This window comes from Anser brachyrhynchus (genome assembly GCF_964034855.1).
Source record: "Anser brachyrhynchus genome assembly, chromosome: 9".
Taxonomy (NCBI): Eukaryota; Metazoa; Chordata; class Aves; order Anseriformes; family Anatidae; genus Anser; species Anser brachyrhynchus.
Window position 1 is genome coordinate 26,911,118 of NC_137703.1, and position 27,657 is coordinate 26,938,774.

The 27,657-nt window shown below is 43.0% G+C and overlaps 3 protein-coding genes across 3 annotated transcripts; 1 reads left to right on the forward strand and 2 right to left on the reverse strand.

The window, feature by feature from the left end:
- Positions 1-16,675: 16,675 nt before the first annotated feature.
- On the reverse strand, positions 16,676-20,570 carry NCBP2 (nuclear cap binding protein subunit 2). Its single transcript, XM_080603928.1, has 4 exons — positions 20,412-20,570; positions 20,062-20,243; positions 19,153-19,291; positions 16,676-18,517 (listed from the first exon to the last, which is right to left on the reverse strand). Exons 1-4 carry the CDS (start codon positions 20,490-20,492, stop codon positions 18,446-18,448), a joined length of 474 nt encoding a protein of 157 aa, XP_080460054.1. The 5' UTR covers positions 20,493-20,570; the 3' UTR covers positions 16,676-18,445.
- A 27-nt stretch (positions 20,571-20,597) lies between these two features.
- On the forward strand, positions 20,598-21,200 carry NCBP2AS2 (NCBP2 antisense 2 (head to head)). The gene has a single exon (XM_080603931.1). It carries the CDS (start codon positions 20,615-20,617, stop codon positions 20,876-20,878), a length of 264 nt encoding a protein of 87 aa, XP_080460057.1. The 5' UTR covers positions 20,598-20,614; the 3' UTR covers positions 20,879-21,200.
- A 536-nt stretch (positions 21,201-21,736) lies between these two features.
- Positions 21,737-25,912, reverse strand: PIGZ (phosphatidylinositol glycan anchor biosynthesis class Z). The gene is made up of 2 exons (XM_080603917.1): positions 25,766-25,912; positions 21,737-25,212 (listed from the first exon to the last, which is right to left on the reverse strand). The coding sequence occupies exons 1-2, from the start codon at positions 25,881-25,883 to the stop codon at positions 23,651-23,653; spliced, it is 1,680 nt and encodes a 559-aa protein (XP_080460043.1). The 5' UTR covers positions 25,884-25,912; the 3' UTR covers positions 21,737-23,650.
- Positions 25,913-27,657: the final 1,745 nt, after the last annotated feature.

The following is a 27,657-nucleotide window of genomic DNA, read 5'->3' on the forward strand; positions in this document are numbered from 1 at the left end:
TTAAAATGCTCTACAGCTATACAGCCTATGCTGACAATCTTTTCACAGAGCTGACCAAAACCTACCTCAGATTAAGACTGTTAGGACTTGGTTTTGGTAACCATAAAAACTCCAAATGCATTATATCTGAGTTAATATGTGTAGTTTACAAATCAGAAAGATGAATTATGTTTACAAGTAGCAGAGACAATCAGCAAATTTATTTTCCACTCTGTAATAAAGCATGATGCAATCTAAATTTTAGTTAAACAGTGTGTGAAAATACCCATGTTGGTTTTTTGTTTGTTTGTTTCTAAAGTGTCCTGCGGGCCAGATTCTTCCGTGCTGCAGCTCAGTTAGGTCAATGTGACCACGTGCTCTGATCCAGGGGACTAGTTCACCTTTTGAGTGTGGTGGTGTATTTAAAACTTGCAACAAGATGAATTTACCTTCTATTACTAAAAAGAAAGGTTGAGATCTACCAGAAAAGAGACGAAATCCCTTTGCTCATCTCAGTGATAAACATGGCATAGAAGACTGATGTTAAATGAAGCATTTTATAGTAAAGATGGATATGGGACATCAGACACGTCCTCAGGTGAGTTCCACATGGGGGACTTCAACTTCCCAGACATATACTGGACATGCAACACAGCTCAGAGGAAGCAGTCTAGGAGGTTTCTGGAGAGCATGAAGATAGCTTCCTGACACAGCTGGTCAGTGAGCCTACCAGGGGAGGTGCCCTGCTGAACCTTCTGTTCACAAACAGAGAAGGACTGGTGGGAGATGTGGTGGTCAGGAGCTGTCTTGGGCAGAGTGACCACAAAATGGTAGAGTTCTCTATTCTTGGCGAAGTCAGGAGGGGGACCAGTAAAACTGCTGTCTTGGACTTCAGGAAGGCAGACTTTGAGCTGTTCAGGACACTGGTTGGCAGAGTCCCTTGGGAGGCAGTCCTGAATGGCAGAGGAGTCCAGGAAGGCTGGGCACTTCTCAAGAAGGAAATCTTAATGGCTCAGGAGTAGTCTGTCCCCACATGCCCAAAGACAAGCCAGCATGGAAGAAGACCGGCCTGGCTGAACAGAGAGTTGTGGACAGAGCTTAGGAAAAAAAAGAGGGTTTATGATCTTTGGAAAAGAGGGCAGGCCACTCAGAAGGATTATAAGGATGTTGCGAGGCTGTGCAGGGACAAAATTAGAAAGGCCAAAGCTCATCTGGAGCTCAGTCTGGATACTGCCATTAAAGATAACAGAAAATGTTTTTATAAATACATCAACACAAAAAGGAAGACTAAGGAGAATCTCCATCCTTTACTGGATGCGGGGGGAAACTTAGTTACAAGAGATGAGGAAAAGGCTGAGGTGCTTAATGCCTTCTTTGCCTCAGTCTTTAGTGGCAAGACACGTTGTTCTCTGGATACCCATTACCCTGAGCTGGTGGAAGGGGATGGGGAGCAGAATGTGGCCCTCATAATCCACGAGGAAATGGTTGGCGACCTGCTACAGCACTTGGATGTATGCAAGTCGATGGGGCCAGATGGGATCCACCCGAGGGTACTGAGAGAACTGGTGGAAGAGCTGGCCAAGCTGCTTTCCATCATTTATCAGCAGTCCTGGCTATCAGGGGAGGTCCCAGTTGACTGCTGGCTAGCAACTATGACGCCCATCTACAAGAAGGGCTGGAAGGTAGACCCAGGAAACTATAGGCCTGTTAGTTTGACCTCAGTGCCAGGGAAGCTCATGGAGCAGATTATCTTGAATGTCATCACGCGGCACTTGCAGGGCAACCAGGCAATCAGGCCCAGTCAGCATGGGCTTATGAAAGGCAGGTCCTGCTTGACGAACCTGATCTCCTTCTATGACAAAGTGACACGCTTAGTGAATGAGGGAAAGGCTGTGGATGTGGTCTGCCATGACTTCAGTAAGGCTTTTGACACAGTTTCCCACAGCATTCTCCTCGAGAAACTGGCTACTCTTGGCTTGGACTGGCGTACACTTCGTTGGGTTAGAAACTGGCTGGGTAGCCGGGCCCAAAGAGTTGTGTTGAATGGAGTTAAATCCAGTTGGAGGCCAGTCACTAGTGGAGTCCCCCAGGGAAGGCTCAGTACTAGGGCCAGTCCTCTTTAATATCTTTATCGATGATCTGGATGAGGGGATCGAGTGCACCCTCAGCAAGTTTGCAGACAATACCAAGTTAGATGCGTGTGTCGATCTGCTCAAGCGTAGGAAGGCTCTGCAGGAGGATCTGGATAGGCTGGACCGATGGGCTGAGGCCAAACGTATGAACTTCAGCAAGGCCAAGTGCCGGGTCCTGCACCTGGGGCACAACAACCCCAAGCAGAGCTACAGGCTAGGTGATGAGTGGTTAGAAAGCTGCCTGGCAGAGAAGGACCTGGGAGTACTGGTTGATAGTCAGCTGAAGATGAGCCAGCAGTGTGCACAGGTGGCCAAGAAGGCCAACAGCATCCTGGCTTGCATAAGAAACAGTGTGGCCAGCAGGGCTAGGGAGGTGATTGTCCCCCTGTACTCGGCTCTGGTGAGGCCACACCTTGAGTACTGTGTTCAGTTTGGACCCCTTGCTACAAGAAGGATATCAAAGTGCTTGAGCGAGTCCAGAGAAGGGCAACGAAGCTGGTGAGGAGTCTGGAGAACAAGTCTTACGAGGAGCAGCCGAGGGAGCTGGGATTGTTCAGCCTGGAGAAGAGGAGGCTCACAGGGGCGACCTTATCACACTCCACAGGTACCTTAAAGGAGGCTGTAGTGAGGTGGGGGTTGGTCTATTCTCCCATATGCCTGGTGACAGGACAAGGGGGAATGGGCTAAAGTTGCGCCAGGGGAGGTTTAGGTTGGATATTAGGAAGAACTTCTTTACTGAAAGGGTTGTTAGGCATTGGAATGGGCTGCCCACGGAAGTGGTTGAGTCACCATCCCTGGAGGTCTTTAAAAGACGTTTAGATGTTGAGCTTAGTGATATGGTTTCGTGGAGGACTTGTTAGTGTTAGGTCAGAGGTTGGACTCGGTGATCTTGGAGGTCTCTTCCAACCTAGATGATTCTGTGACCCATTTCAGGTCTGTACTTTAATAGTCTCCACAAGAAGCTTAAACAATTTAAGATGAAGGCTGCTTTAATGATTAAAATTATTTTTACACAGAGCAAATGGGCAGTGCATTAGAACATATACAGCCTACTTATACTTATATAAGCATAATGAAGATGGCTAGGTGATTTATATAAATACACTTTCATCCAAACATTCATTGTCTTAAAGGCAACAGTAGCAAGGAAAAGTTCACAACACATACTTCCAAAATGATGCTAGCTGAGATACGTTCTTGGAATTGTCTTAAAACCCACCCTGGATCTGCCCCACCACTGAAATCTCCTCCTTTGGACCCGAGGTCACTGCTTGTCCTACCTGAACTCAGTGCTGAAGCTTATAATTAATACTAGTTTTAAAGACCAAGACTTCATAAAGCAAACAGTGCTATACACTACTACGTGTTCAAGGCTCTCACACTCACCACCATAGCATCTCTCCCAGTATTCTCAGTCTTGGTACTTCCTGGGGCCCCACATGTTCCTACTGTCATTAGCAGGAGAATCGTAAACAGCCATAAAGAACAAGTTTGATGATAAATGATTAACTCTTTCTTTCAAGAGAAGCTGTGAAGAATTAGCCTCTGCTGATCAATTGTCTATACGAGTAACGGGGGCCTGATTGGTTCAAAGTTGGTAAGAGTGATAAATAGCCCCTCTGGGCAGCTTTCTCACACAGCTGCAGAAAATGTGTTTGGCATTTATTAATGCTGTTTGGAGCTTGGCTAATATGGTCCACGCTGCAGAAAGATGGAGAAAAGCCTTAGGTCAAGACATGACCTGCCTGATCTCCCATCCCATCTTCAGCCATTGCTAGAAGCTCTGAACAGAGACTTGCTCTGTCCATTGGCACTCCTGCAATTACCACTATTTTTGGCAGGTCCCTGAACAGATGCACTCAAAACAGGCTGTGAAATGCATGCTATAGAGAAAAGATTTCTCCAAGAAAATAACCAAATTCAGACCTGTCAGAGGCTACAAGCTAAGCGTTCTCCTCTTTTGGCTCTCATCCTTGGAGGAGCACAGGACACATCATGGCACACACACTATCTTTACGTCACTTACCTTTTGGCTCCTTCGTTTGTCTCAGGCTAGTGTCTGATAGTGAACTAGCACAGGGAAGTCCCGGGGTTTTGACAAAAGACACGTGCCTTTGCAACTTACCTGCCTCTGAGAATCATTTCTGAAAAGAAATTACATGTTGTGCTCTCTTACACTTCCTGGAAGAGAATACAACATCATCCGTGATATTTACAGTGTATCGGGCACCACCTCCTACCTCTGTCTATAGTAATGCTATTATTTGACTAGATTTTTAAAAACTCTCCTATGATTTTATGTCCCACACAAGCAAAATACCAAAAAGCAGCACTTGCCATTAATTGTTTGCAGAGAAAATACAATAATAAAAGTGCATAAACTGTAGAGCACAAAACTAACTCCTCTTTAGCTCTAGGCACTCAGATACCTCAGCCACAAGCTCAGCGTAAGACTAAGCAGAGCACAGCAATAAACCACACACCGCTGGTTAAAGATGCCGAGATCAGTTTGGTGCAGAGTTCACAATTAGCAGAGGTAGCAAGGTCCAATCTAAAACAACACTTTTGTTCATATTTATTTCCAGCACAGAAACACATCCACTAGCCCCCTCCAATTAGCCCAGCAGTAGCCAGATTAAACCAGTCCTCACGCACACAACCAATGCATCTGTTCTTGATCACCGATGAAACAGAACCCATGTGTGAAAGTAGCACGTACTAGTAAAGAGACATGTCATTCTGTTTTGCAACAGAAGTGGGGAGAAGGATAATCAACATTACCAGTAATAGCACAGGGTGCGAACAGAACATACTGACCAGAGCCAAACGTTACAAAGAGCAGGAACATAAATTATTCAGAATATAATTTTTTTTTTGGCTATTTTTAACTAAGTACTAACAATCAACCAGGGATTATCCTGACTAAAATTGTATTGTTTTGGAAAACATCACAGGCCTTTTGCTGGCTAGGAAGTGAACTGCTGATGCTCAGCACCATTCATTTTTAGGAAGATTGCAGGCAACCAAACACCATTACAAATTCAGGTGAGGGGCAGGTCACTGCACCCAGCAGCTCCAACAGTGTCAGGGTTACCACAGCTAACTTAAAAACTGTGACTACAAGGCAGAATATGGCACTCATTTGTTAGCTCTGAGCTTCACAAAACCAGATCACAGCAAGGCAGTGATAAGTAAGATTTCCATGCTCTTTGCAGCACTCACTAGCAACTCTGGTCAAATTACAGAAATGCAGAAAAGAACAGCAATCACACGTGTTATACCATATATGATCTATGCAGCTTGGAACATAAAACTAAGAATACACAGAGAGAAATTTAAGCAGAGAAGACATGCTGCTAGCATGTAAGCTGTTAGGACAGAGACACTAAAAGAAAACAGAGCAGAAGCAACAAGTCACAATGCTTCAAATTTCAGCACTGATTTCAAAAAACAGAAAACCCACAAGCAAAACTGATGGATAATATATTTTTGTAGATGTCATCAGAGTTCCTCAGAAGCAATTCCTTGGTTTTGAAGTGGTTCTTACAAATAAACAGGAGAAAGACAGGATAAGAAATAAAAACGCATTACATGGGTGATGGAGGTACATTTTGACATTTTTAAACGGCAACCTTTTTTCAATAACCCTAAAGAAAACTTTCCAGTGTTCTCCAGACTGAATCTTTTTCTTGTTTTCATAAAACCAAATAAGTCTGTACAGAAACAGTGAATATTCTGGACCCCAGAATGTAAAAATGTAAATAGAACCAACCTCTCAAACAATCTGTGGTTTCAACCTTTCTTTCACTGCACATTTTACACTGAGTCTTTACTGTGAACACTAAGTCCACACTGTAATTTTGTAGCATCTAAGAATATTTTTAATCATAATTATGTTTATGACAAAAAGTCATGGAAAAAAAAAAACAAACAGATGATTAACTCTTCAGCCCTCATATACCCCTTACTAAAGGCAGAGGGACTGGGGCATCTGTCACACGAGACGAGGCTGAGAGGTCTGGGACTGTTCTTCCTGGAGAAGAGAAGGCTCAGGGGGATCTCATCAATGTGTATACGTACCTGAAGGGAGAGTGCAGAGAGGATGCAGGATGTTGACCTGATGCAGCTAAGGATTGAGATGAACAGCTTCTAATTGATTTATATTGCTCCTTTGATTAGATAACTAGAAAAGGAGCATTCTGTTTTCTTGGTTAAGAAACACATCAAAAAGTTGCATCTTTCTCATATAAAGCTATTGTTTTAGCCAAATGCATTCAGTCAATTAATTTCAGTGCTCCAAAACTTAAAAGGGACTAAGAACTGATGAAGTGTTTTGAAGACAATGTACTGTCCATGTGCCAGCTCTCACAGCAGTGGTATCAGATACCAGACCACTCACAGAGGAAATGTCCCATCAGTACAGATCACAGCTGCAAAGGCCTGACAAAAGCAGCATTATACAAATTCTTGGTTCTTTAACATGCAAAGCAGGTAACTGCACACAAAACCAAATGAAGTACAGTAAATCCAGACAGTTTTGTAAGAGTTAAACATGCTTCCAGGGCAGATATCTCCCAGTTTGCTCAAAGTTCTCAAACAGCTACTGACACACAGTGGTAATTCAGAGAATGAAACTTGTTCTTAATGATCCAGACACAACAGCCTCAAAATCTCTGTGAGACATTAAACCTGTGCTTGCAGTTCAGCCCATTCTGAACACTGCTTTGCTGACATATGGCCTCAGTACGCTTCCTGTCACTTTGAATTTTTCTAAGGACAGATGTGGCCCAGTGAAGCGGGTTGCCTCTGTGCTCCCCACTGCACTCCTAACAGCTGCATTACAGCTGCATACACAGTCTTTTACAACCAGAGGAGAGGAAAGTGCCAAATGTTGCTCTGGAGAGTGGGCTTGCATCCCCGGGAAATAGGAAAATATATTGTGAGATAGTGAAATATCTCAAAATACATAAAACTTTTCCTTCAAATCTTTTTTAAACAAAGCACTCCAGCTTCTTGCCATACATGAAAGCGTTTAATTTCTGCATTTAAAAGAAGGCCTAAGATGATTAACTCCAGACCTCCTCAAAGAAAGCATGAATCACATTGCTTTAATATAAAAATCAACTCCCAGTTTCCTGAGTTCATGGGGAAAAATAAAATATTCATGTTTCTCTTTAATACATTGATAAAATAAGCCATAAGAATCACAATAAAGACTGCAAGGAAGAAAAAGAAGAATAGTTCAGGAGGAATGGCTGTCATCCTGCAGATCCCTATGTTGCTGCTGACATGGATCAGGCCACAGAGTACAGCTCAACATCACAGTGATTAACCAGCTTGTGTCCAGAAGTGATAGAGCTCAGAGCATCACCGTTCCTACCACCGCTAATCCATAACCTAATCAACCTGCTAGAACAACCAAGAAATGCTAGTAAATTTTAAAAATGACAAACCAAATTGAAAGGCAAACATGCTGTGATGCAACACTGGCATCTTTGTTAACATATAAATTGAACTTTGTTAACATGTAATTGTACTTATCAGCATGGTCCCCTTCCCACCATTGCAAATGCTAAACATTCTCAGATTATGAGACCATAAATACAGCAGTAGATGCAAATAGCCCGTTCGTCACTGGTATTACCATGCCCCTGTTTAGTGCATAAAGATAATAACTTCACATACATGAAGTTTAAGAAATTCAAGTGTTCAAAGGATGCAGTAGAAATGTTCTAATGTCCAGGTTTATAGTACCTTCAAATCCAGAATCTGAGATTCTCTCCTCTTAAAAAAAAAAATCTCACTCACAAACAACAGCAGATGTTTTGTTCAGCCACTTTCTAGAATGCATAGTGATGCCACCGAGGTCAGTGAAGTCACCCTTCATCCATTCTCGGGTAAGCAAAAGGAGGAAGCAGGTTCTCCTTGGGGTACGTTCAGCTAAGGAGTTCAGGCCTACCAAAATCAACAGCAATTCCGTTCAAAAACTAAGCTGTGAATACTGGAAAAACCACTAGAATTTCACTGCATGTTTTTTTATCTTATTTTCCACATAGCTTCTGTTAATTTTTCAGTGATTTTAGTGTCACCAGAAATTGATTTTGAAAGGTATCATTTTATACTGACTTGCAGAAAACTATTCTTACATTTTTCTCCTACAAATGGAAATGCTGTTCATGACGCAAAGGCTTTCTGCAAGGTTCATAAATAGAACATTTCCTTTTCAAATGGAATTAGAATTCCTAATGACACAGATGTTTTATACTTTCCTTCTTTTAATATGTATCTTTGAATCATATCTGAAAAGCAACGATATAGTCTTCATAAAAGTGGAATACATATTCCTCCATTTAAAAGGAAAGCTGAATAGAGAACGTTTCAATTCTAGCTTTTGTCACTGCTATTTCTTTGTGGTTTTGGTCTCCCATATCTCTATTTATGTTATACCGTCACAGTCAACAGTTGTGGCAACACACTCAGCAATAAAAATGTTTAGATACAATGAAGAATACATGTACATATATATTGTTCTTAGCACAAACTGAATTTGTACAACACTTTAAAATTAGAATATCCATTGCACCTAAGAACTTAAAAAAACACTGCTTTTGATAAAAGCCCTATACTTATACTTGACTTCTTGGTTTAGACCTCCGTGCATTTTGCTTTTTTTTTTTTTTTTTTTTTAAAGTGCACTAAAATATTCAGTTGAAATTATTAAGAACTAAAGTATCAAGAACTGAAAGATTCCATTACCCTCACATTAACTTCAACCCAAACTAAAATCTGCGTGGCTGTATCAGTATACCCACAGAACATACTAATCTTTCCTAGACTTAAAATCTGTTAAGAAAATCTCTTCCTGAACAGACCAGGTGCCAGCCATAGCCATTAAAAAGGAAAAGCACTATGCCTTCTGTGGTGTGCACTGCTCGTGGAGCACTGTCATCTACAAACTACTTGGCTCAACCAGGAAGGCGATTCACAGAGCACAAGAAACAGAACCACTCACTCAGGTACATCAAAGTGATTTTGTTTTCTAACAGGGAATGAATTAATCTTAACGAATTCAGTCCCAGACGAGTTTTAGTTCAATTAAATATATGTAGGGAAAAATGCATGATCAAACAGAATCAGCATTGCATCCAGAGACTGCTGAGGGACGCCATGTATTTACTCAGGCTACAGGGCCTCTTTTAATCTTTCATTAATTTTGCCTTGGTGACCATTTTATGTCTAGAGTCTGAGATATTGGATTAGCACAAAACAGCTGGAATCTCCCCTCACTTTTCACATCCTGCCAGCCTCCTGCCTTCTTCAGAAGCAAGGCCTTTCTCTGCCAGCCTCTGTACGTTGACTAATACTTGTTGGCCCTCACGGCCCTGGATTCTGAGAATACTGTCCTGCAACTGATCTTGGACACTTACCCTGATGGATGTTGAATCTCTCCTACTAAAAAGCTGTGATTACTTTTTGTGAAGTTGTTTTGCTCAGCGTCTCTGACTCACTTTGAGATATAGCTCAGAAGTCAATACTGCTCCCACACACTCTTGACAGAGTTCCCCTGGCATGTTAGCTGCAGCCATTTTCTCATAAAACAATTTAAGGCTGAAAGAATTACTTGAACATCTGGTTTACTTTCTCACTCTCCAGTATCTGTAGCCCAAAGACTCATTCCCTTAAGTGCTACTAAGCACTCACCTTGGGCTGTTCATAATATGCCTTACCCTGGCTGCGTCTAGTAAGAGCATTGCCAAAGCAGTTCAAAAGGAGAAATGAAAGACGCAATTGATTTACACGGAGTACCTTTGGCATGATGCTCACCCAAAATACTCTTAGGTTGCTCACGGACATACATCTGGTCATAAATTTAAAGAAAAGGGATCACTCATCTGCCTGCAGTAATTTTAAAATAATCCATGTTAATGTTTATTTAGTCCGTGTTATCCCTCTAATATTGCTCTTGATTCTTGAAAAGACTATCTCATGGAAGACATGCTAGACCAAAAGAGGTCAGTGCAAGTATACTCACCAGTTACCTAATGCATATACATTCTTAATCTATTTATTCATCTTTTAGGATATTCACCATACATCAACAGGCAGAGGTGGCCCATGCAATAAGACTATCTGTTTTTGTCTGTATGTGACTCCACGGTCACATACATATGAACATACAAAGCAACTGCTTCTATCCCAAAAAGATTTTAGGATGTTAGTCAAACTTAGAGAGGTGTGAGTTTGTAGGACAGCAAAATTAGCCTGTGTGGCAAATTTGCAGCTCCAGATGTCCAAGCATGAGCACAAATGAAAGAACACAAACATCTGCACACAGGTAAACAGATTTCTGGAAAAGGATCCAAGAAAGGAACTGGTTAGATAATAACCGTGTGACAAAGAGTCGGTGCTCAATGAGTTCTAGGTCCAGATAAGGGCCATCTTACACATACACAAGAAAAAATTATGGACATAAAGATAAGATATATCTTAAACAGCTTTGCTGTTATTAATAGCTGCACAAGTTCTGAAACATGGCTGAAGTATGTCTGATACTTACCAAAGCAAAAGCTATCAAGGACAGGTAGGTGATACACATCCTGTTCCCAGATCAACAACAGAACTCCTGCTGCCCTCAGGAAGCCAGAAACTGAACCATGATCACTAAAACACCTGAGGCAGAAGCAAACTAAAGCAAACTAAAAAGCATTTTTAGAAGCAAACTAAAAAATTTGACATGTTTCTATGTCCCTATTGCCCCACGTGTTGATAGACAGAACAAGCAGGGAACATTTTCCTAAAAAAGGAAACGTGTGTTTTATCCATCTGTTCCTCCTAGCGCTTTAGTGTACAACTCGGACTTTGGTAACAAGGACAGCCTTGTGATGCTTTAGGTTCATTCATATTCATGAGAGTAAATGTTTTCTATTGCAGTTGGAGTTACACTGACCTCATTCAATACTCTCAGCTAAAATCCATGAATATTCCTGAGAATCCAGTACTGTTATCAACAAGGAGAGCCACGCTGATTACATAGATAGTAAACACAAAAGATGATACAAACTAAACCCACCATTCTTTTCCAAGATTACTCTGGAATCACGAAGAGGAATCTTTTCACTTTTTAATATCTATGTAGGCAAAGTGTCGCCCTCCCAACCAGACATGCAGAACCCTTCTTCAGTTCTACAGTGCTCACTGGTATGAAGCATGCTACACCTCAGCAATAAGGCACTTTTACCTCTGTTACTCTGGGGTATTTTAGAAGATCACTAAATCAGTCACCAGTCTCTTGTTTCGGAGACTGTCCAAATATGAAAAAGAATTTCTTCAAGAAGAGAAGATATTGCATTTGCTGCATGGTGAAATGATGTGCTTTCAGAACACGTCGTTCCAGAACAACCACTCAACTTATCTGACTGCCAAGGACTCAGAGCATCTTGGAGTGAGACACACCTTCTCATGACATCTTGTGGCAGCATGACAAGCTGACAGGGTTTTTGGTTTGTTTTCATAAAAAGCAATTTAAAATGTTGCAAAACAGTGGTATTACACAAAACCAAACACACAACAAAAAGCACCAATTTATAATTAAATTAAGGTGAACAGAGTAGCAAAATTAACTTGAGAAAAATTTCCCATACAGAAAGCATAACGACACAGCACAAAAAAATAGGATTGTTATTTTAAACTAATAAAAGAAAGTCAGAAAACCGACACAAGTTAATGCAATTCAAACTAAATGTGGGTCACAGATCTGAAGACAAGTATGGCTTTCTAATGCCTAATACATTCTTACCTATTTTAACTATAATATCAGTATCTCCTTCTTAAATTGTTGGCTTGCGGGGAAAGATTGGTGCCAATGGGAAAAGATTTCAATGTCCAGAAACTTAGTTACAAATGACTCCATTAGGCTAAATTACGTTGATATTTATGCTACATGTAATTGGAGAAATAACAAAATAGCATTTTTTTCCATTTGTTTTTAAATTGTGCTGAGGAAAAAGTGTCTTTTAATCATAGCTGAAATGAATTGGGGAACCTTATTGAAAAATACTGATCCCAGAGGAATCAATAAATGACCCTCCCTAAAAAAAAAAAAAGTCAAAGATACCTCTAACTTAAATGAAATTAAAAACAACAAAGTAACTTAAGATATAGTCTTATACCTGAAAACACGCTCATTCACAAGTCACTGAAGATGATTTTCCCAGTCACTGACTAATGTTTAACTCACAGTTTCTCGACTATAGTTATTTCAGTTTCTTACTACGCAACTTGGCTTCTGAAATCCTGATTCAGCCCTTCATCCAGGCTCTGAGAAAGTGGTAGATATTCCTGTGAGGGCAGAAGCAGCTGGCTTTGTCTGGACTTCCTTAGAAGGGAACAGAATAAACTACAAGCAGGTTTTAGGTAAGCAACAAAGAGCAATGGAGAATGAAGAGAAAGCTTCTGGGAGTCTGAGGAATGTTCAATCAGAACTGCTGCTCTTTCTGAACAGTCAAGTGGGTTTCAAAAGCACCTATCTGCTCTTGTACACTCAAGGGAGTAAAACCGTTAACACAGGACTAACTCATATTTGGCTTCCACACAAGAAGAACAAAATCTACATTCAGTTGTGCACTCTTAGGTTACTGCTTCTGCCAAATTTAGCCACCACACAAAAGGTGAAATGCACTGTGACTCTCCAACCTGCAGAGGGATGGATACATGTGAAAAGCCCCTCCATGGGCTTTTGTTCACATTGAGTACTGTGAATTGTCAGCAGCCACTGGAAATCCAGGCTGAGGTGCTCCAGGGATGGAAGTGAAAGGAGAGGGTTGTAAACATAGGCTTGACTCAACTGATCCCAGCCTATATAGCGGTATGTCAGTACTATCAGACGCAGTACCATATATGCCTGCAACTACTTTGGAAGGTACTAAAATGAAGCACGTAATGCCAGTTCTGCATGAAGAGAATTCAGTTTGCTAGAACCTTATTTCATTTTTAAGACATTTATTTTGAAAAAATGGGTTAAAAGAACTGAACCTGCAAGCATTGCTCATCTTTCCAAATCATGTGTGAGAACTGTACTGCACGTTTTTCTTGGTCTCCTTACACTCACGTTACTGTGTCATGAAATACATTTGTGCAGTTAGGAAAGACCGTCTTGTATGCAGGAGATCAAGAGGTTCAACTCCTCAACCAGCACAGGCTTCTCTAACACTCAGCATAACTCCTCTTATGCCTTAGATCAAAAAAGCATGTAACATAAAGGACACTTTCCCAGAGAGACACTCTAAGGACATTAAAGTCTGCAAAGTGCTTGAAGGACTATTCTAAATCCATATAAGCAAATTTGACATGTAAGACCCTGTCTGGTACCTTGACAAGCTACATACATTTACCTTATGTTTAGTACAGAACTTTATTTATTTCATAATCTGCTAGAGACTGAAAAATACATTTATGGCACACATGAATTTGCTGGAACACAGTTATAGCAAGTGTAGTAAGTAGGAGGTTGTAAAACTTGGATTAGGAATATAATAGTCAAACCTCCCTTTAATATCATAGGAGTGCTTTTGGCAAAATTTTAGGAGGTTGCTAGGGGAGGGGAAGAAAATAAAAGTCCCTGAAGGTATTCCATATAAAGTCCACACTGGTTGCAGCCTTTCAGATGTACTAAACTAGAAAATGTACTACTGCATATTAAGTAATTAACAAATATACACACCAAAATCCATAGAACTGAGTCATATCACAAACCACAGATCAGGAAGTCTTCTCTTCCTCCAGTACCAAATCCCACAGCCCTTACATGGACATCAACTGGCATAAAACCTATTGAACTTAATTGTTGGAGAATATACAAACTTTGCACATCGCATTCAAGGGTTATGGGTGTGGGAAGGAGGTGACTGAGGTGTCTTGACTGAACCCTTATGAACAGGTCTGTTGAACAGGGGAGTGGAATTTTGTGGCTGAATTTACAGAGGTAAGTGGGCATCTGCTTTCCAGGACACCACACCGAACCAATATTGTTCTACAGGAAGTAAAGCCAGCTTGAAGCAATCACAACTTCTCAATTTTGTGTTGAATATAAGAATATAGCAAAACACATTATAATAAAAAAAACCAAAAACACAGTTGTACTTTATCAGAGAAATAGCAATGGGATACAGTTTTGACCTTTAGTTGCTCCCACTTTGAAAGAAGGTTTACAGATTAAAATTAGCGGGGCTTTTTGTCCACTTTTACAACACAAAAGAAAGCAAAATCACGAGACAGTACCACACGCAGCATGCTGTGCAAAACAGCTTTCAGCAATTGTGGGCTATGTCAGAAAATAAGCACACACTAATTTTGTGGTCACTAGAGGGAGCCATCTGGCATTTTCCTTCTGCTGCTCGTCAAATGTTTGAAATTCAAAATTCATGGCTCTGCTAAGGGAAAGATTTGTGTGAGATCCAAACATACCAATTAGTAAGTGCTGCAAAGAAGAGTTTGGATACGCAATTCCCCCTTTGTCTCCCAGTCTTTAGCTAGAATCTAAAATAATCTTGGAGAACATTCACTTACGTAAAGTGCATCTTTGTCTTTGAAAGTAGGCTGGGAAGCAGGGTGGCAGAAAGATCATCTTCATAAACTGTGGAACACATACACAAGAACAAGTTTCTCTTTCTTTCAGGATGAGGTTTAAGAAGGAGTTCAGCAAACTGTCTTCTTCCTGTAACCATGTTCAACTTACAGGGACGCAACACATCCTCACAACCTTCGTGGTACAAACATTGAGTGCAGGAAGTTACACACCCTCAACATACAAATGCTACAGTTATGGACTCTCCTGACCTAGATCATTCAATGAGAAATTAGAATGAAACGTAAGAGACTTTGCCCAATCCTTAACTATAAGGTGCTACAGAAAATAAAATGTAACTGGATGGAATGTTAAGTAGGAACTGCCAGAAGACAGGCATGTAAATCAACCTTCAGTGAGTCTTTACAAGAGAGAAGAGGCCAAAGCCATCCGTACCTTAATTTTTAACAATCCCCTCTTTCATCAATGTGTCTAAGCTTCCACTCCTAGGCCTCAGCTGCTGTATTACTTTACAGATACATTTCCATGAACATACCTAGTTATGATGAACAAGTATTTAGAAAAGCTAATATAGCTTACATTTCTGTGAAAGTGTATATAATCAGAGTGAACTATCTTCTCAAAAAAAAAAAAATTAGAGAGTCTGCACTTCTAAAAGAGAACCTAATCACAATGAATTTGCATGTTAGAAAACTAACCAAGCCCCACATTGAAGTTTTACGACTTCAGTTATAAAACACTAGCTTCAGCAGAGCCATGCCTGATTTGTATCGGGGAATGCAAAAATCAAACCAGGTTCAAGCATTTTCCTCTATATCTTCTTTTGAGATACTAAGACTTTACACGGTATGTCCGTGTGCTTTTAAATCCCATTGATTGATACCTCTCCAAATAGAAGACCTCACATTAAAACTTTTTACTTCCATATTACAAAAATCTGAAAGCCTCATACTACTAATAAAAAGCAATATAAAATCATTTTAACTCATTATAACCTTCCCCCACCATCTCATTAGAAACAGGTCAGGAATAAATCAAGTCACTTCCAACCACCTGGCTTCCCAATCACCAGGCAAAACAAGAGAGAATCAGGATCCCCTAACGAAGACAGGCTTTAGCTTTTCTTATAAGGACTGCAGTCAAATGTCAGAAGTTCTAAGCCTTTTCTAAATGTTATTCAGTACAACGCAGACAGACATGTAACAGAGCTGCTGCTCCAAACAAACACAACACACAGAGCACAGCCCCTTCAAGCATGCTGTCTAGTCACAGCCACATAGCACTGTTACTGTATTCAGCAAGCCAGCCAGAAGTACAGACGGGATGTTTTTATTAGACACCACCTAACTCCTGAAGGATATTGCTTGATCCAAACAAATTCGATTAAAACAAGAATTTGTCTTTCTTATGGTATCACATACAGAGGTTTCTTTCTAGAGACTTACTCGTGGTTTTTCATTTGTTAAGCTGTATAGTTTCTGAGATTATCGCTACAATAATAACAGATGTGAACTTTTTTAAGACTTACCTCACATTGCTAGTCACCACATCGAACATTGACCATTAAACACAGCACCACCTAAAACTGAACAGGTGTGCATCAGCCCTTGCCTACTGGCATGCTTTATTCAATTAAGCTTATGTATCTCAAAAGCAGGTCTCTCAGGAAGGTAACATGGCTCGTTTGCATTCTGTGGTGCTTGGTGAATCACTGCAGAGTAAGGTTCATTTTCTGTTTTTTATTTTTCACATACATTTAAATACTATTAACTCATTTCTGTTCTGTAACCCAAAAAATACCAGAATGAAGAGCATTAAGCAAACATCTTCACTTAAGAACAGAACAAGACTCAAAACCCAGTCAAAGGGAAGGAATATTCCCTCTCTCCATCTTAAAAGATAGTAGAATGATGGTTGTGGGCAAGAGTCCGAATATAGCTCATTTCTTTCACTGACTCCATTTTAAGAAATAACAATCCACTTTAGTGTTGCAGCTTTATTTGAAAGTGACTTAAGAGTTTTGTTAACACAGATTTTCATACAAAACTGGTACAGTGAAAAATAAACTTCAGAGGTTTCCTAGAGCAGATTACAGGCTGTAAGCTCATCATCAAATGCAATATATAGAAAAAGACAACCTGTTCAGTCATGTTTGCAGACCAGCATCAAGTAATTCTGAAAATCTAGTTTTAATCTATGCAATCTAGTTTTACTATTGTGCAAAAAAAGCCCACCCACTTATTAAGAAAGGAGTCTTACTACCATTCTACCCCACTGCATTTCCAATTTACAGTCACAGTTTTGATGAACTGTAAAATAGAAACACATCAAGATTTCCAACAACATGTTCAATTAGTAACGGTCAAATTTTACACACCTGATATTTTAGAAGAGTTTAAGAAGTCATGGACAACACTACATTTGGACAAAACTTGATGTATTGCAGTTTCCAAAGAACTCAGAAGTCCATAAAAGGCAAAACAAAAAAATCCCAAACCCTGTAACAGTTTCTTTCAAACCCTACCATTTCAGCAGTTCAATTTCACACCTGCTGGGATCCTAATTTTTTTTTCTATGTCATGGGATATTGTACTGTAGACATGTACTGGCAGTATTAGTAAGATCCAGAAGATAAAAAAAAAAACAAACACAAACCTTTAGAGTCCTGCAATTCTTTTACCAGTCTTACCACATGCTTGGAAGAATGTAAGGCTCCTCACCAAATCAATCATTTTTTTGTTTGTTTGTTTAACTTTTATTCTTACCTTTATCTGCAATCAGCTTTCTCAAACAGAAAATCTATTTTGAGAACAAACTTTCTCATTATACATACAGTTCCCCAAACACCCCATTTTGACCAGGGCAGGGAGGGAGCAGGGATGGGGTAAACTGTAAAAGCTTGGTTCCATGCCACCCTTGTAGTCACAGGAAAGATACTGTTCCTCAAACAGTAAGGCTGTAGAGAGCTACCAGAGAAGAGCAAAATAGTACTACTCCAACTATGAAAATAACTGGTAGTGTAATTCTTGCACTTGCTATTCCCTGTATCCCATGAAGCAAAATGGTTCTGAATCATGCCATGTCATGCAATCGCATTATTCTTTGTAGAAGACTGAAAGGGTCTGTTTTCTCCTACCTGTTAGGCTTGCTTCTCACTTTATGATTCCTGGGCTCAACCTGAATTGCTTTGTTGTGGCCCTCCAAGTATGTGTGCTAACTCCACAAAGGAACTGCATCAGTGTAAAAGGCTGCTAATCAGTAATCTCAGAAAATCTTTAAGTATTCCCTGGAAACCGGAACTTCACTTCCTGTTCAGGTCCTGCCTTTTCCTCTCATCTCTCAAACACGCATAAATCTTCCTTTATGACCCCTCTCCACCCTGTGATACTAATGTAAACAAAATCCGGTGATAGAATAATCAAGTTTTTGCCAGGGAAAAAGAAAAGCACCATACTGTTAAACCTTTGTTTCTTCCAAAAGAGTTACAGCAACTTCCAGAGACCAAAGTCTCATGCATACTATTGCTCAAAACCTTGCTCCCAGGTCCTCTGTATTAATGTACTCTGCAATTCTTTGAATCCTGGTATTAAAACGGAAGAGATATTGAACATTCTATGTGATTACAGGAACACTGAATATTCCTGTGAAATTCTATTTATGTTAAATTTGTGTGCAACAGACCTACTTTGTGCCTCGTGACATTTACAATGCAGATTTAGTTCTCCTGCGAGGCCGATGAGTCATTTACTATTCATTGGCATTGAACGGTTTTGCCATAGCCACCTCTTCCAGCATCATAGTCTTGTCGATATTCATCTCGGACCTTACAAAGGAGAAAAAAAAACAAACAAAAGTAAGTCTGTGAAAAATATAAAGAAAAATATTTTCTGAAAAACTACTGCACCATAAGACTATCTATTTCTCAAGAACTATTACACCATCAGACTATATAGCCAAACTGAGACCACTGTATTTAAGTGTCCACAAAAGCTGAGAAGACAAAAAAGAAGACAAAGTGTGTCATGCAGAAGCCCACAATACCACATAAACAAATTTCCTTTTTAAAGGAATTGGGCATAATTAATCAAGACAGACAAAGTGAAGGTGGCTAGTCTCATTTTTCAGCAGTAAAAGCATCTGCTACCTGTTCAACTTTAGGTAAGCTAAGTGCCATCCTTTGTGTTCTTGACAGTCTCACATTTTCTGGGCTTCATTACACCAGACAGCCGACAAGTTTTTAAAAGTACTTTCAGTGAAATAAATACATGAAAAAAGTTACATATTCTTAGTGGATATCATCACCACAGACAAAATGTCTTCAGAATTAACGCATATTACTATCTTTAACAACAAACCTGAAGTTGCTGTTTCTTAAGTTGTTCTGAGTGTGTTAATTCAAATAGCAATTATTTTGCAAAATCACCAGTCCTTTAAAAACTGGACTGTACAACAACCTACCTGGCCCCCTGATCTTCCACGACCATACTGTCTACCCTCCTTAAAGCCTGCATCCCAGTCTGTCCTTATGATCCTGTCATCAAGTCTGGTTCCATTAATGTACCGCATTGCATTTTCAGCATCTCCTCTTGCATAATATCTTATGAGTAAGTTAAAGAAAAAAAAACAGGCTTCTAATTGCAGCATGTGGAAAGAACAAATATATCCCATGAGCTGCAAAACCAAGTATTTGTTTGAATCAGGTTCCTGCTCAGATATTTTTAAAGGTGCCTGCCATTTACGAAGCTACAGGGGCTAAGAAAACTAACATTAAATCAGAGTAATGTGCAGGAATGCAAGCATGTCAGAAGCACATACGTTGGATCAAGTTGTGGAGCCACACTCTCCCTCTGAAGCACCAAGGTATGTTACCAAGCAAGGAAAGAGAATCCCCACGTGTTCCTGTCACATCCAACCACCATCACCTCAGCATAACAGAGCGATCCTCAGTGACACTTTGGGCCGAAGCCAATGCACCAGCCATGCAATGTACCAACAAAAACCCTCAGACACGTGCTCACACTTAAAGGAACCCACCTTCCCTTGGGCACCAAGGACAGGTTCTTCCTGGAGAGCTGGACTGCCTGCCGGAGCCCAGGCTGAAGCACCAGGCTGAATGGAGCCTAAGGGCCCTTGCCTTCCACCCGCCATGCTGCCCAGAATCATAGACAGGGTTGGAAGGGACCTTAAAGCCCATCTAACTCCAACCCCCTGCCAAGGGCAGGGATACCACCCACTAGATCAGGCTGGCAAGGCCCCATCCAGCCTGGCCTCAAGCACCTCCAGGGACAGGGCACCCACATCGGGACACCTCAGTCACTTTGTGCTCAGTAGCTCCCCCACCACCCAGGGCCCCCAGCACAAGGATACTCCACGAAGCAGAACCCGCAGGCGGTTTTCTTCACTTTGTCCAGCCCCATGATGATCTTCTTGATGTCACCACTCTTGCCAAACAGCTCGTGGATCTGCTCCTCGGTGGTGTAGAAGGACAGGTTCCCCACATACAGCGTGCAGCTCTTCCGCAGCAGCCGCTCCTGGTCATAACGGGTGCCCTGCAGGACGGCCGCCAAGTCAGCCCACCTCCCGAATACGGCCGCCAGGGCAGCCCACCTCCCGACCACCCCGTCACTCGGCCGCCAGGTCACGCCGCCACCCGGCCGACCACCCCGTCGCCCGGCCGCCAGGTGACCCCCCGCCCCGGCCCCGCTCCCGCCGCCCACCCGGAAGTGCTGGTCGCGGTACTGGCTGAGGTCCACGTAGGAGTCGCTGCGCAGGATGCTGAGGCTGCCCCCCGAGCACATGTTGCCGGCGGCGGGGCACGGCGCGGCTCTCGCGAGACCCGCGGCCGCCGGGGCGGGGACGGAGGCGAGGGGGTGGCAACTCTCGCGAGAGCGCTCGGCGCCGGGGCGGGCGCGGTGCGAGCATGGTGCTGCGGCGGCTGTTGCTGGCGCTGCTGAGCGACCCGCGGCTCGTGCAGAAGCTCTCCGAGGCGCCGCCCATCCGCGCCGCCGCCCGCCTCACCGCCAGCGCCCTCAGCCGCGGCCAGCTGGGCGCCCGCCGTGCCGCGCGAGAGCTGGGCCCCGGCCTGGCCCGCCTGAGGGACGCCTTCCTGCGGCCGCCCGGCGGATGGCCGGGGGCGCCCGGCGGCGGGAGGGGCCGCGGCGGCCGGCCCGGGGCCCAGCCGTGAGCGGCGGGACGGAGCGGGAGGAGGAGGAGGAGGAGGAGGAGGAGGAGGGGGAGGAGGAGGAGGAGGAGGAGGGCCGCCGGCGGGCCGGAGGAGGAAGAGGAGGAGGAGGAGAGGACCGCCACCGCCGGACAGGAGGAGCCCCGGCGTGACGAGGCGAAGCTGCTGCCATGGACTTACTTCAGCGCCGGCCCGCACTCTCCACAGGACTCGGCAACACGCAGAGGACGGACTCAGCGTTAAACATCAACCAGGATACTGTCAGCATTGTCACTTTAAGTGCTTGATTAAGAAACGTGAAATAAAGCCACATTTCGCACCGGAATTCGTTAACAGTTCCTGTCTGTACAACAGTAATGTTCTACATTTGTATGGCAACTTCAATACAAAAAGCTCCGAGAGTGCTTGATGATGAGGATGGTGGTGATGGATAGGATAGTGCCTTGCTTTACAGGTGGGTGCGGGAATTTGGTAGCTATCCTAAAGGCACACCTCAAGTCCATGGTAGCAAAAAGGATTTAGGGAAAAACAAACAAAAAAAAAGGCCAAATACTGCTATCCTAACTATAAATAGAGAAAAAAATGTATTCATCTTACGTAACGTATAGGGCTGCTTTACTCTCATTGCTGTTTCTAACACTGTCCATGAGACTAAAATAGCCGTCCCACACAGTGTGTTTACTATGTCCATCTGCCTAGATGCTTAGTTAACTTGGGAGGGAGGCTTCCAGTCTTTGTATTGCTCCAGGTGAAAGAACCTTGCAAATCAGATGAGATGCATGGTTTCCTGCACTGTTGGTAAAATTAAACTTCCTGCCAACAAAGACTTGTGTGCAAGGATGGAAAACCTGAATCTGTAGTACAAGTGATAAAAGTAGCAGGTGAGACAAAAGCAGTGTAATGTCATTCTGAATTAGTGTTTGTAGCCCAGAGTCTCTTCCTGGCTCCATCTCAGGTTACCTGTGGAGCGGTGGAAGTGTCATGTTATGGAACTGGTGCTTCATCAACTCTGAACAGTTTCAAGATCTACCCTGCTTATACAGCCAGAGATAGTAAATTTCAAAATAATTTTCAAATTTTAAAGAAAGCTGTTTAAAAACAGCTCGAAACAGTAAATGGGATGCGGAATACAAGCTGTGGCACAATACTGTTGTCCCAGTGTAAAAGAGCAAAGAAAAAGAGCAAATGAACTTGGAAAATACAGCTGGTAAATGTCATGATGCTTTCGTAACTTCTTCACTACTGGATGAGACATCTGTACAAACACACATACAACCCCTCCCCCTACCTCACCAAAAAACATGCACCTTCACTATGCAGGCCTGTCAGTAATGAGGGATAAAGGATCTTACAGTAAGCATGTAGGGGAGACTTTTAACACAAAATGCTTTATGAGAGAGAGAGATGTTCCTTAAAAATCTAGATTGAATATTTAATTTGGAAGATAAGAGGCAAATCCTTCATGTGGATTTTTCTTAGCCTCCCTTTAGACTCTGGTATCAACCATTCTTGTCTCTGTTGAAAAACTGGCAAATAAGGTCTTATGTGAAGTTGTATGGATGAAGAACTGCAAAAAGCTTTGCTGCCATTATAAGCAGAAAGAATCAGTGTCAGATTCAGTTCATAGAGAGAGGTGTTACAAATGTACCAAATTAGTATCTCCCTCCAGGTCAGGATGTTTCTGCATTCGAAGTTCTAAATGTTCTGAACTAAAATGTTTAGTCATGCTGCGGTATCCTACTTCAAAATGAAACTGGTCTCTATTAGGGCACCAGAGCTGTGATCCATCATTCCGACTAAGCTGGGAGCTGGTACTGAAAGGTGAGGGGGGCACAGGGAATGCGACTCCTCCCTGGTAACCTGCATACACCCCTACAACAGAACTGCTGCTCCTCTAACCTTGCCATCAACCAGTTCAGAGATGCATCTGGTCAAATGCATAAAAGGAATTGAGCCCCTCCAAGGTGCCAGTTTTCTGTCTGTTCAGCTCCTTGAATTGAGCCATCACCGGGCACAGAGCCACCCAAGAGCAATGAAAGCTGTGACACTCACCTGGAATGCAAAAAGGACCTGCCCCATTTCAGGAGCTAAGCAGCAGACAGGCTTAGTCACATCAACCAGTGACCTCACATTGCTGTATGTAATTCTTGTGCAGAATTTCCACAGGAATGAAACTGGCAAAAACAATGCTTGGATTTTAGGATTTAGCATAAGTGTCTATGCTGAAGCATCTTCTGAGTTCTAAATCAGATTCTGTTAGATCAATACTGGGGACTTTTCAAGACAGAACCACCTAAGAGCACCTTAGACAATAATATCATGATGCTGATGCCTATATTGTGACTGCAGTCTGGTCTAATGAGAGTGAAGAGGTTATGCCTAGTCCAGTGACCTCTCTCCAGCAGCAGCAGCATTAATGTCTGTTATCAGTAACGCAGTCCACAAGCCCTCTATCTGAGTCTGTAAGAACTTTTAAAGAATATCTCACCTGAAAAGAGCTAAGCTTGAATCACAGTTTTTGTGGACTCTGAGTTCACCCTCTCTCATCCGGAAAATTACACAAGTTCTTAAGAAACACCACAGGGACTGAATGACTCGCATCTAGCGAGAGCTAGCTATCCTGAGGAGTGTACAAGCATGAAGAAATGGAATGAAGAGAATCAGGAAGCTCATGGGCACTGCCCATACTGAGCATGGGACTGTGACGAGGAGGGTCTGACAGCACGTTTGTGCAGAGTCAAAGTGCAGTGAAAAACTATCACATTGTTCTAACATCTAAGGGCTCTGATGATCTCTGCCTAGCTGAAGGATGTATAGTCCTAGCTGACTTCTCCAATTTTCACTGAAGAGGAAGGATATTTGTGGTGGGTCTTCCATTGATAAGTGTGGAAAGATCAGAGTCTCGTTCTTGAGCAAGACACCACACTTTGTAATTGTGGCTCTGACTGTTCCAGGGATTATAACAAAAAAATGGCAGTCATTGCAGGTAAAATTCTTTGCTTGCTGCCCTACTGTTTGGCAGAGGGTTTCTTCTTCAGATCCAGCCATATCAATTACTTCTATATGTGTGTCCTTTTTTTTGATATTAAGCAGAGACCTAGGAGGCATGTAGGTGTGAGCAAAGAGTAGAGTATAATGTCTTGTATGGTTTGAGGACCCTGGAGAATGCATGAGATGTTCCAGGTGAAACAAACATGGTATCAGTCCCCCCTGGTGTAGCCACCCAAACACCAAAGCCCCAAGAATGTTGAAAATAATAATGACAGGTTTCCACTTCATAGCTCTATTCTGTGATGTGCTGAACAGGACTAATGGTAAGATGAGAGGAATGAGAAAACGAGGTTCTTGGTGACTGAACAGGGAGAGGAATGCCAAAGGAACAAAATAAAACAGCAGTAATTTTGGATGGCCCTCGGAATGCACAAATACCCTAGGTGACCCACGGTAGTATGATTTGACCTGCAGTAATTGACAGATGTATTTCTTTAGCATTTTAAAACCGGCACCAATGGCCAGAATATGTAAGATCCCAAAGAGCATTATTCCATTGACTGTAAAATGCGTAACTCGTGGGTGACTTCCATGCTGCGCAAGATTATGAGGATTGAGATTATAGCTGAGAAAATTTAAAGGGGTTACTACCATTTTGTGATTCAATTGAGCTATTACATGAAATAGGCTGCTCTTTTTAATGCTGTAAAAGTTGTCTAAGCCCACAGAGGTAAAATATAAGGTGTCAGCTGTTATGAAAACAATGGCAGTAAAACATGCACATGTGATTAGCTTCAATAAGGGGTTTACGATAGTTTTAATGCTCTTTTGGGAGTCAACATTTAAACCTGCCCAGTAAAGCAGGGGCATTAGTGCAAATGCCAAAAAGGTTGGCCTATTGAAAAACCCAGCAGTTGTTACAATACCTATGAGAGGGCTGCTTGTAGGCTTTACTGAGCTGCTGTCAGATTTGTTGGAGGAAACCAATACCAAGAGAAGAGCAAAGAGAAGTCCTTCAAGCGTGTTGGTAAATGTTCTTGTGTAAAATACCAGAGTGACATACGATCCAGCCAGAAGTACCAGCGCTTTCCATGGATCTGCTTCCCAGGAAGGAGCTAATCGATACACGCTATAGTCAAGTACAAAAGAAAAGATTGTAAAGAGAAGGCGAGGTGATACAAGAAGGGTGTAGCTGTTGATGCAACTTGAACATATGTTCAGCTGCTGCAAAGACTTGACCACCCAGTAGGTAACTCCAGATGTCATTAATGGGAAAACAACTGTTCTGCAAGGAGAGCTGGAAAGGAACTCCCAAGGGTAATAGACCTGTAGGTTTAAAATATCTCCTACAAAGGAAGAAAGAAAGAAAAAACAAACATACATAATATATTTTATTCAGTAATTCAGCACTAGAGATACAACTTAGTGTAAAAGGCATCATGATGCAGCGCAGTCCCTAAATCTTTGGGACTACTGTCAACCATGATTTTTTTAGGATCACACCGTTAATTTTAACCAAGTTTCGGGGACAGAACCGCATCTCTTAGGGCAGCACGGCTCTGGCCAGCGCTTACTTGGCAGCAGCTGCCACAGAAACCAGACCAGGGCCGGCCACCGGGCTCCCCGCTGCCTGCAAGGGCGGCGCAGCAGAGGGGCGCCCGAAGCAGGGCCGGCAGCTCCCCGCCTCACCTGCCGCCTTAGTGCCCCTCGGTCCGGGACCATGCCCGGGACCACCGCCGGGGCAGCGCCCACGAGCGGCGGCGCGGCCCCCTCGCGTCCCGAGGCCCCGCGGCTGCCGCCGGCACCTCCCTCCCTTCCTTCCCCCGGGGCCGGGGCCGGGGCCGGGGCCGGGGCCGGGGCCGGGGCCGCCGCCGCATCCCCCCCCCCGGGCCGCCTTACCTGCCATGACTTCGGGTGACTGGAAGAACTCGTCGGGGTGCAGGTAACCGGCCTGTGGCAGCAGGCACCAGCCCGCCCGCAGCGCCGCCAGCAGCGCCCACAGCCGCCTCTCCGCCATCTCGCGACCGGCCCGCCCGCCGGAGGCCCCGCCGCGCCGCCAGAGGGCGCTCGCCCTCGGCATCGTTATGGCAGAGCGGCCGGGCGCGCAGGTGCGGGACACTGAGGGGGGACCACAAGATTGGCGCTGCTGAGGGAGAGGGGTCAAAGGGAGGTGTCTCCTCCAGGTGGATGTCTTCTATGAGAAACACTCTGTAGTCAATAACATAGGCTCAGGCGAGGATCTCAGTGAAGTAGCAATTTTATTCGCGATTGCAATGGCGGGCGTCCCACAAGCAGGAGCGCACCTACTAGTTCCATAACACAGTTTATATACTTTTTCAATGGCCAGGACCCTCCCCTGTTTCCCCCCTGAGTGTGATTCATGGAAAAACTCTATAACTCAAAGCAAATAAGTTATACAGTAGGTATGTGGTTTATTTCGGCACCAGGCACGTGCGGGATAGCTCCCAAAGCATGCGCACCCTAATGCGGCAACTTGCTTTGGTTATATGCAGTAAAACGTTACATATGCATGAAGTTTCCCAATATGCCTATACATATTCATAACCTATCCCTGCTTTGTATTAAAATTAGCTCCAAGAAGTCATTTCCATAAACTCCTCCCATCTGCACCTGCGCAGTGCCTTCTGGTGGTGGTCATCGGGGGGTCGTGGGGATGAAGTCTGATAACTCCTCTTCATCACCACTAGCTGACCCTCTGCCTTTGTACAGACTCAGCTGCTTCTTGGCTCTTGTCCAAACCACAAGGTTGGTCTCAGCTGGTTTTTGAGACAGGTTCCCCATTTTTGTCAGGAAACGTCTTCTGTGAGGGGCCCCGAGACTCCTTGTTTCGGTTAATTTGCACAGTAGTAAGCAAAGACACTCAGTAATATCTATTTTAAAGCGATTAAGCAAGACCCATTCTTTCATTCCTGGCTTTAATAATTATGATTGTTTTATTTAGAAATCATTAATACGATTAAGCAAGCCCCCTGTTATAAATGACTGAGTCCCAAATAGGATTACAATCAAAGTTTACAATTTATTAAACAAATAGAGGCAAGCAAACAGCGCTGGGTGCGCCGGGAGTCTCTGCTCCACCAGGACGCACACCTGTTATGTAAGGCGGCTGGTTTTTATGCTCCTAGGCTAATACATATTCATTACTACTTCTAGAAGAGGCAGGGTTATTATAATTGGTTTCCCGAATCCGAAGTCCTCCCAGGTGCGCCTGCTTATCAGTCTCTGTTAGTCTCTTGGGGGCCGCTCGGTTGGGGAGGCTCATATTCTTCCTCCTTATCTAGTGGTCTCTTGGCTGGATGTCAGAAGTTACTGCACGTCCGTGCAGAGTCAGCAGTTTTTCTCTGAAGAAATCCCTTTGTTCTCTTCTCACCTAAACCCAGGCCTCAATGTTAACCCTTCAAATCCCTTAGTGGCACGAATTGCTGGACCATTCCTTACACCCCCATTCTTCTATCCCTGGCTTCAAGTGGGTAATCCAGGGTCACAATCTATCCGATGCTTCACAGACAATACATGGCCTTCAGTTGCCGGCCTGTTAATTTTCAAATTTCTTTTAACTTTTTTACTGTTGGAAGTTGTAATGTTTCTTTACTTATCTTACTTGACACTGTGATTTTCGCCTAATTGCTCTAAGGATTCTGGTTGTCTGCAAGCTTTCTTGTCACTGCAAGCATATTTCAATACCACATTCCTTACCTTTAAACAATGTAACCCTGTGCAAAAACAACATTTTTATTCCCCCAGTTCCCCCCTTTTCTTCTTTATAAATT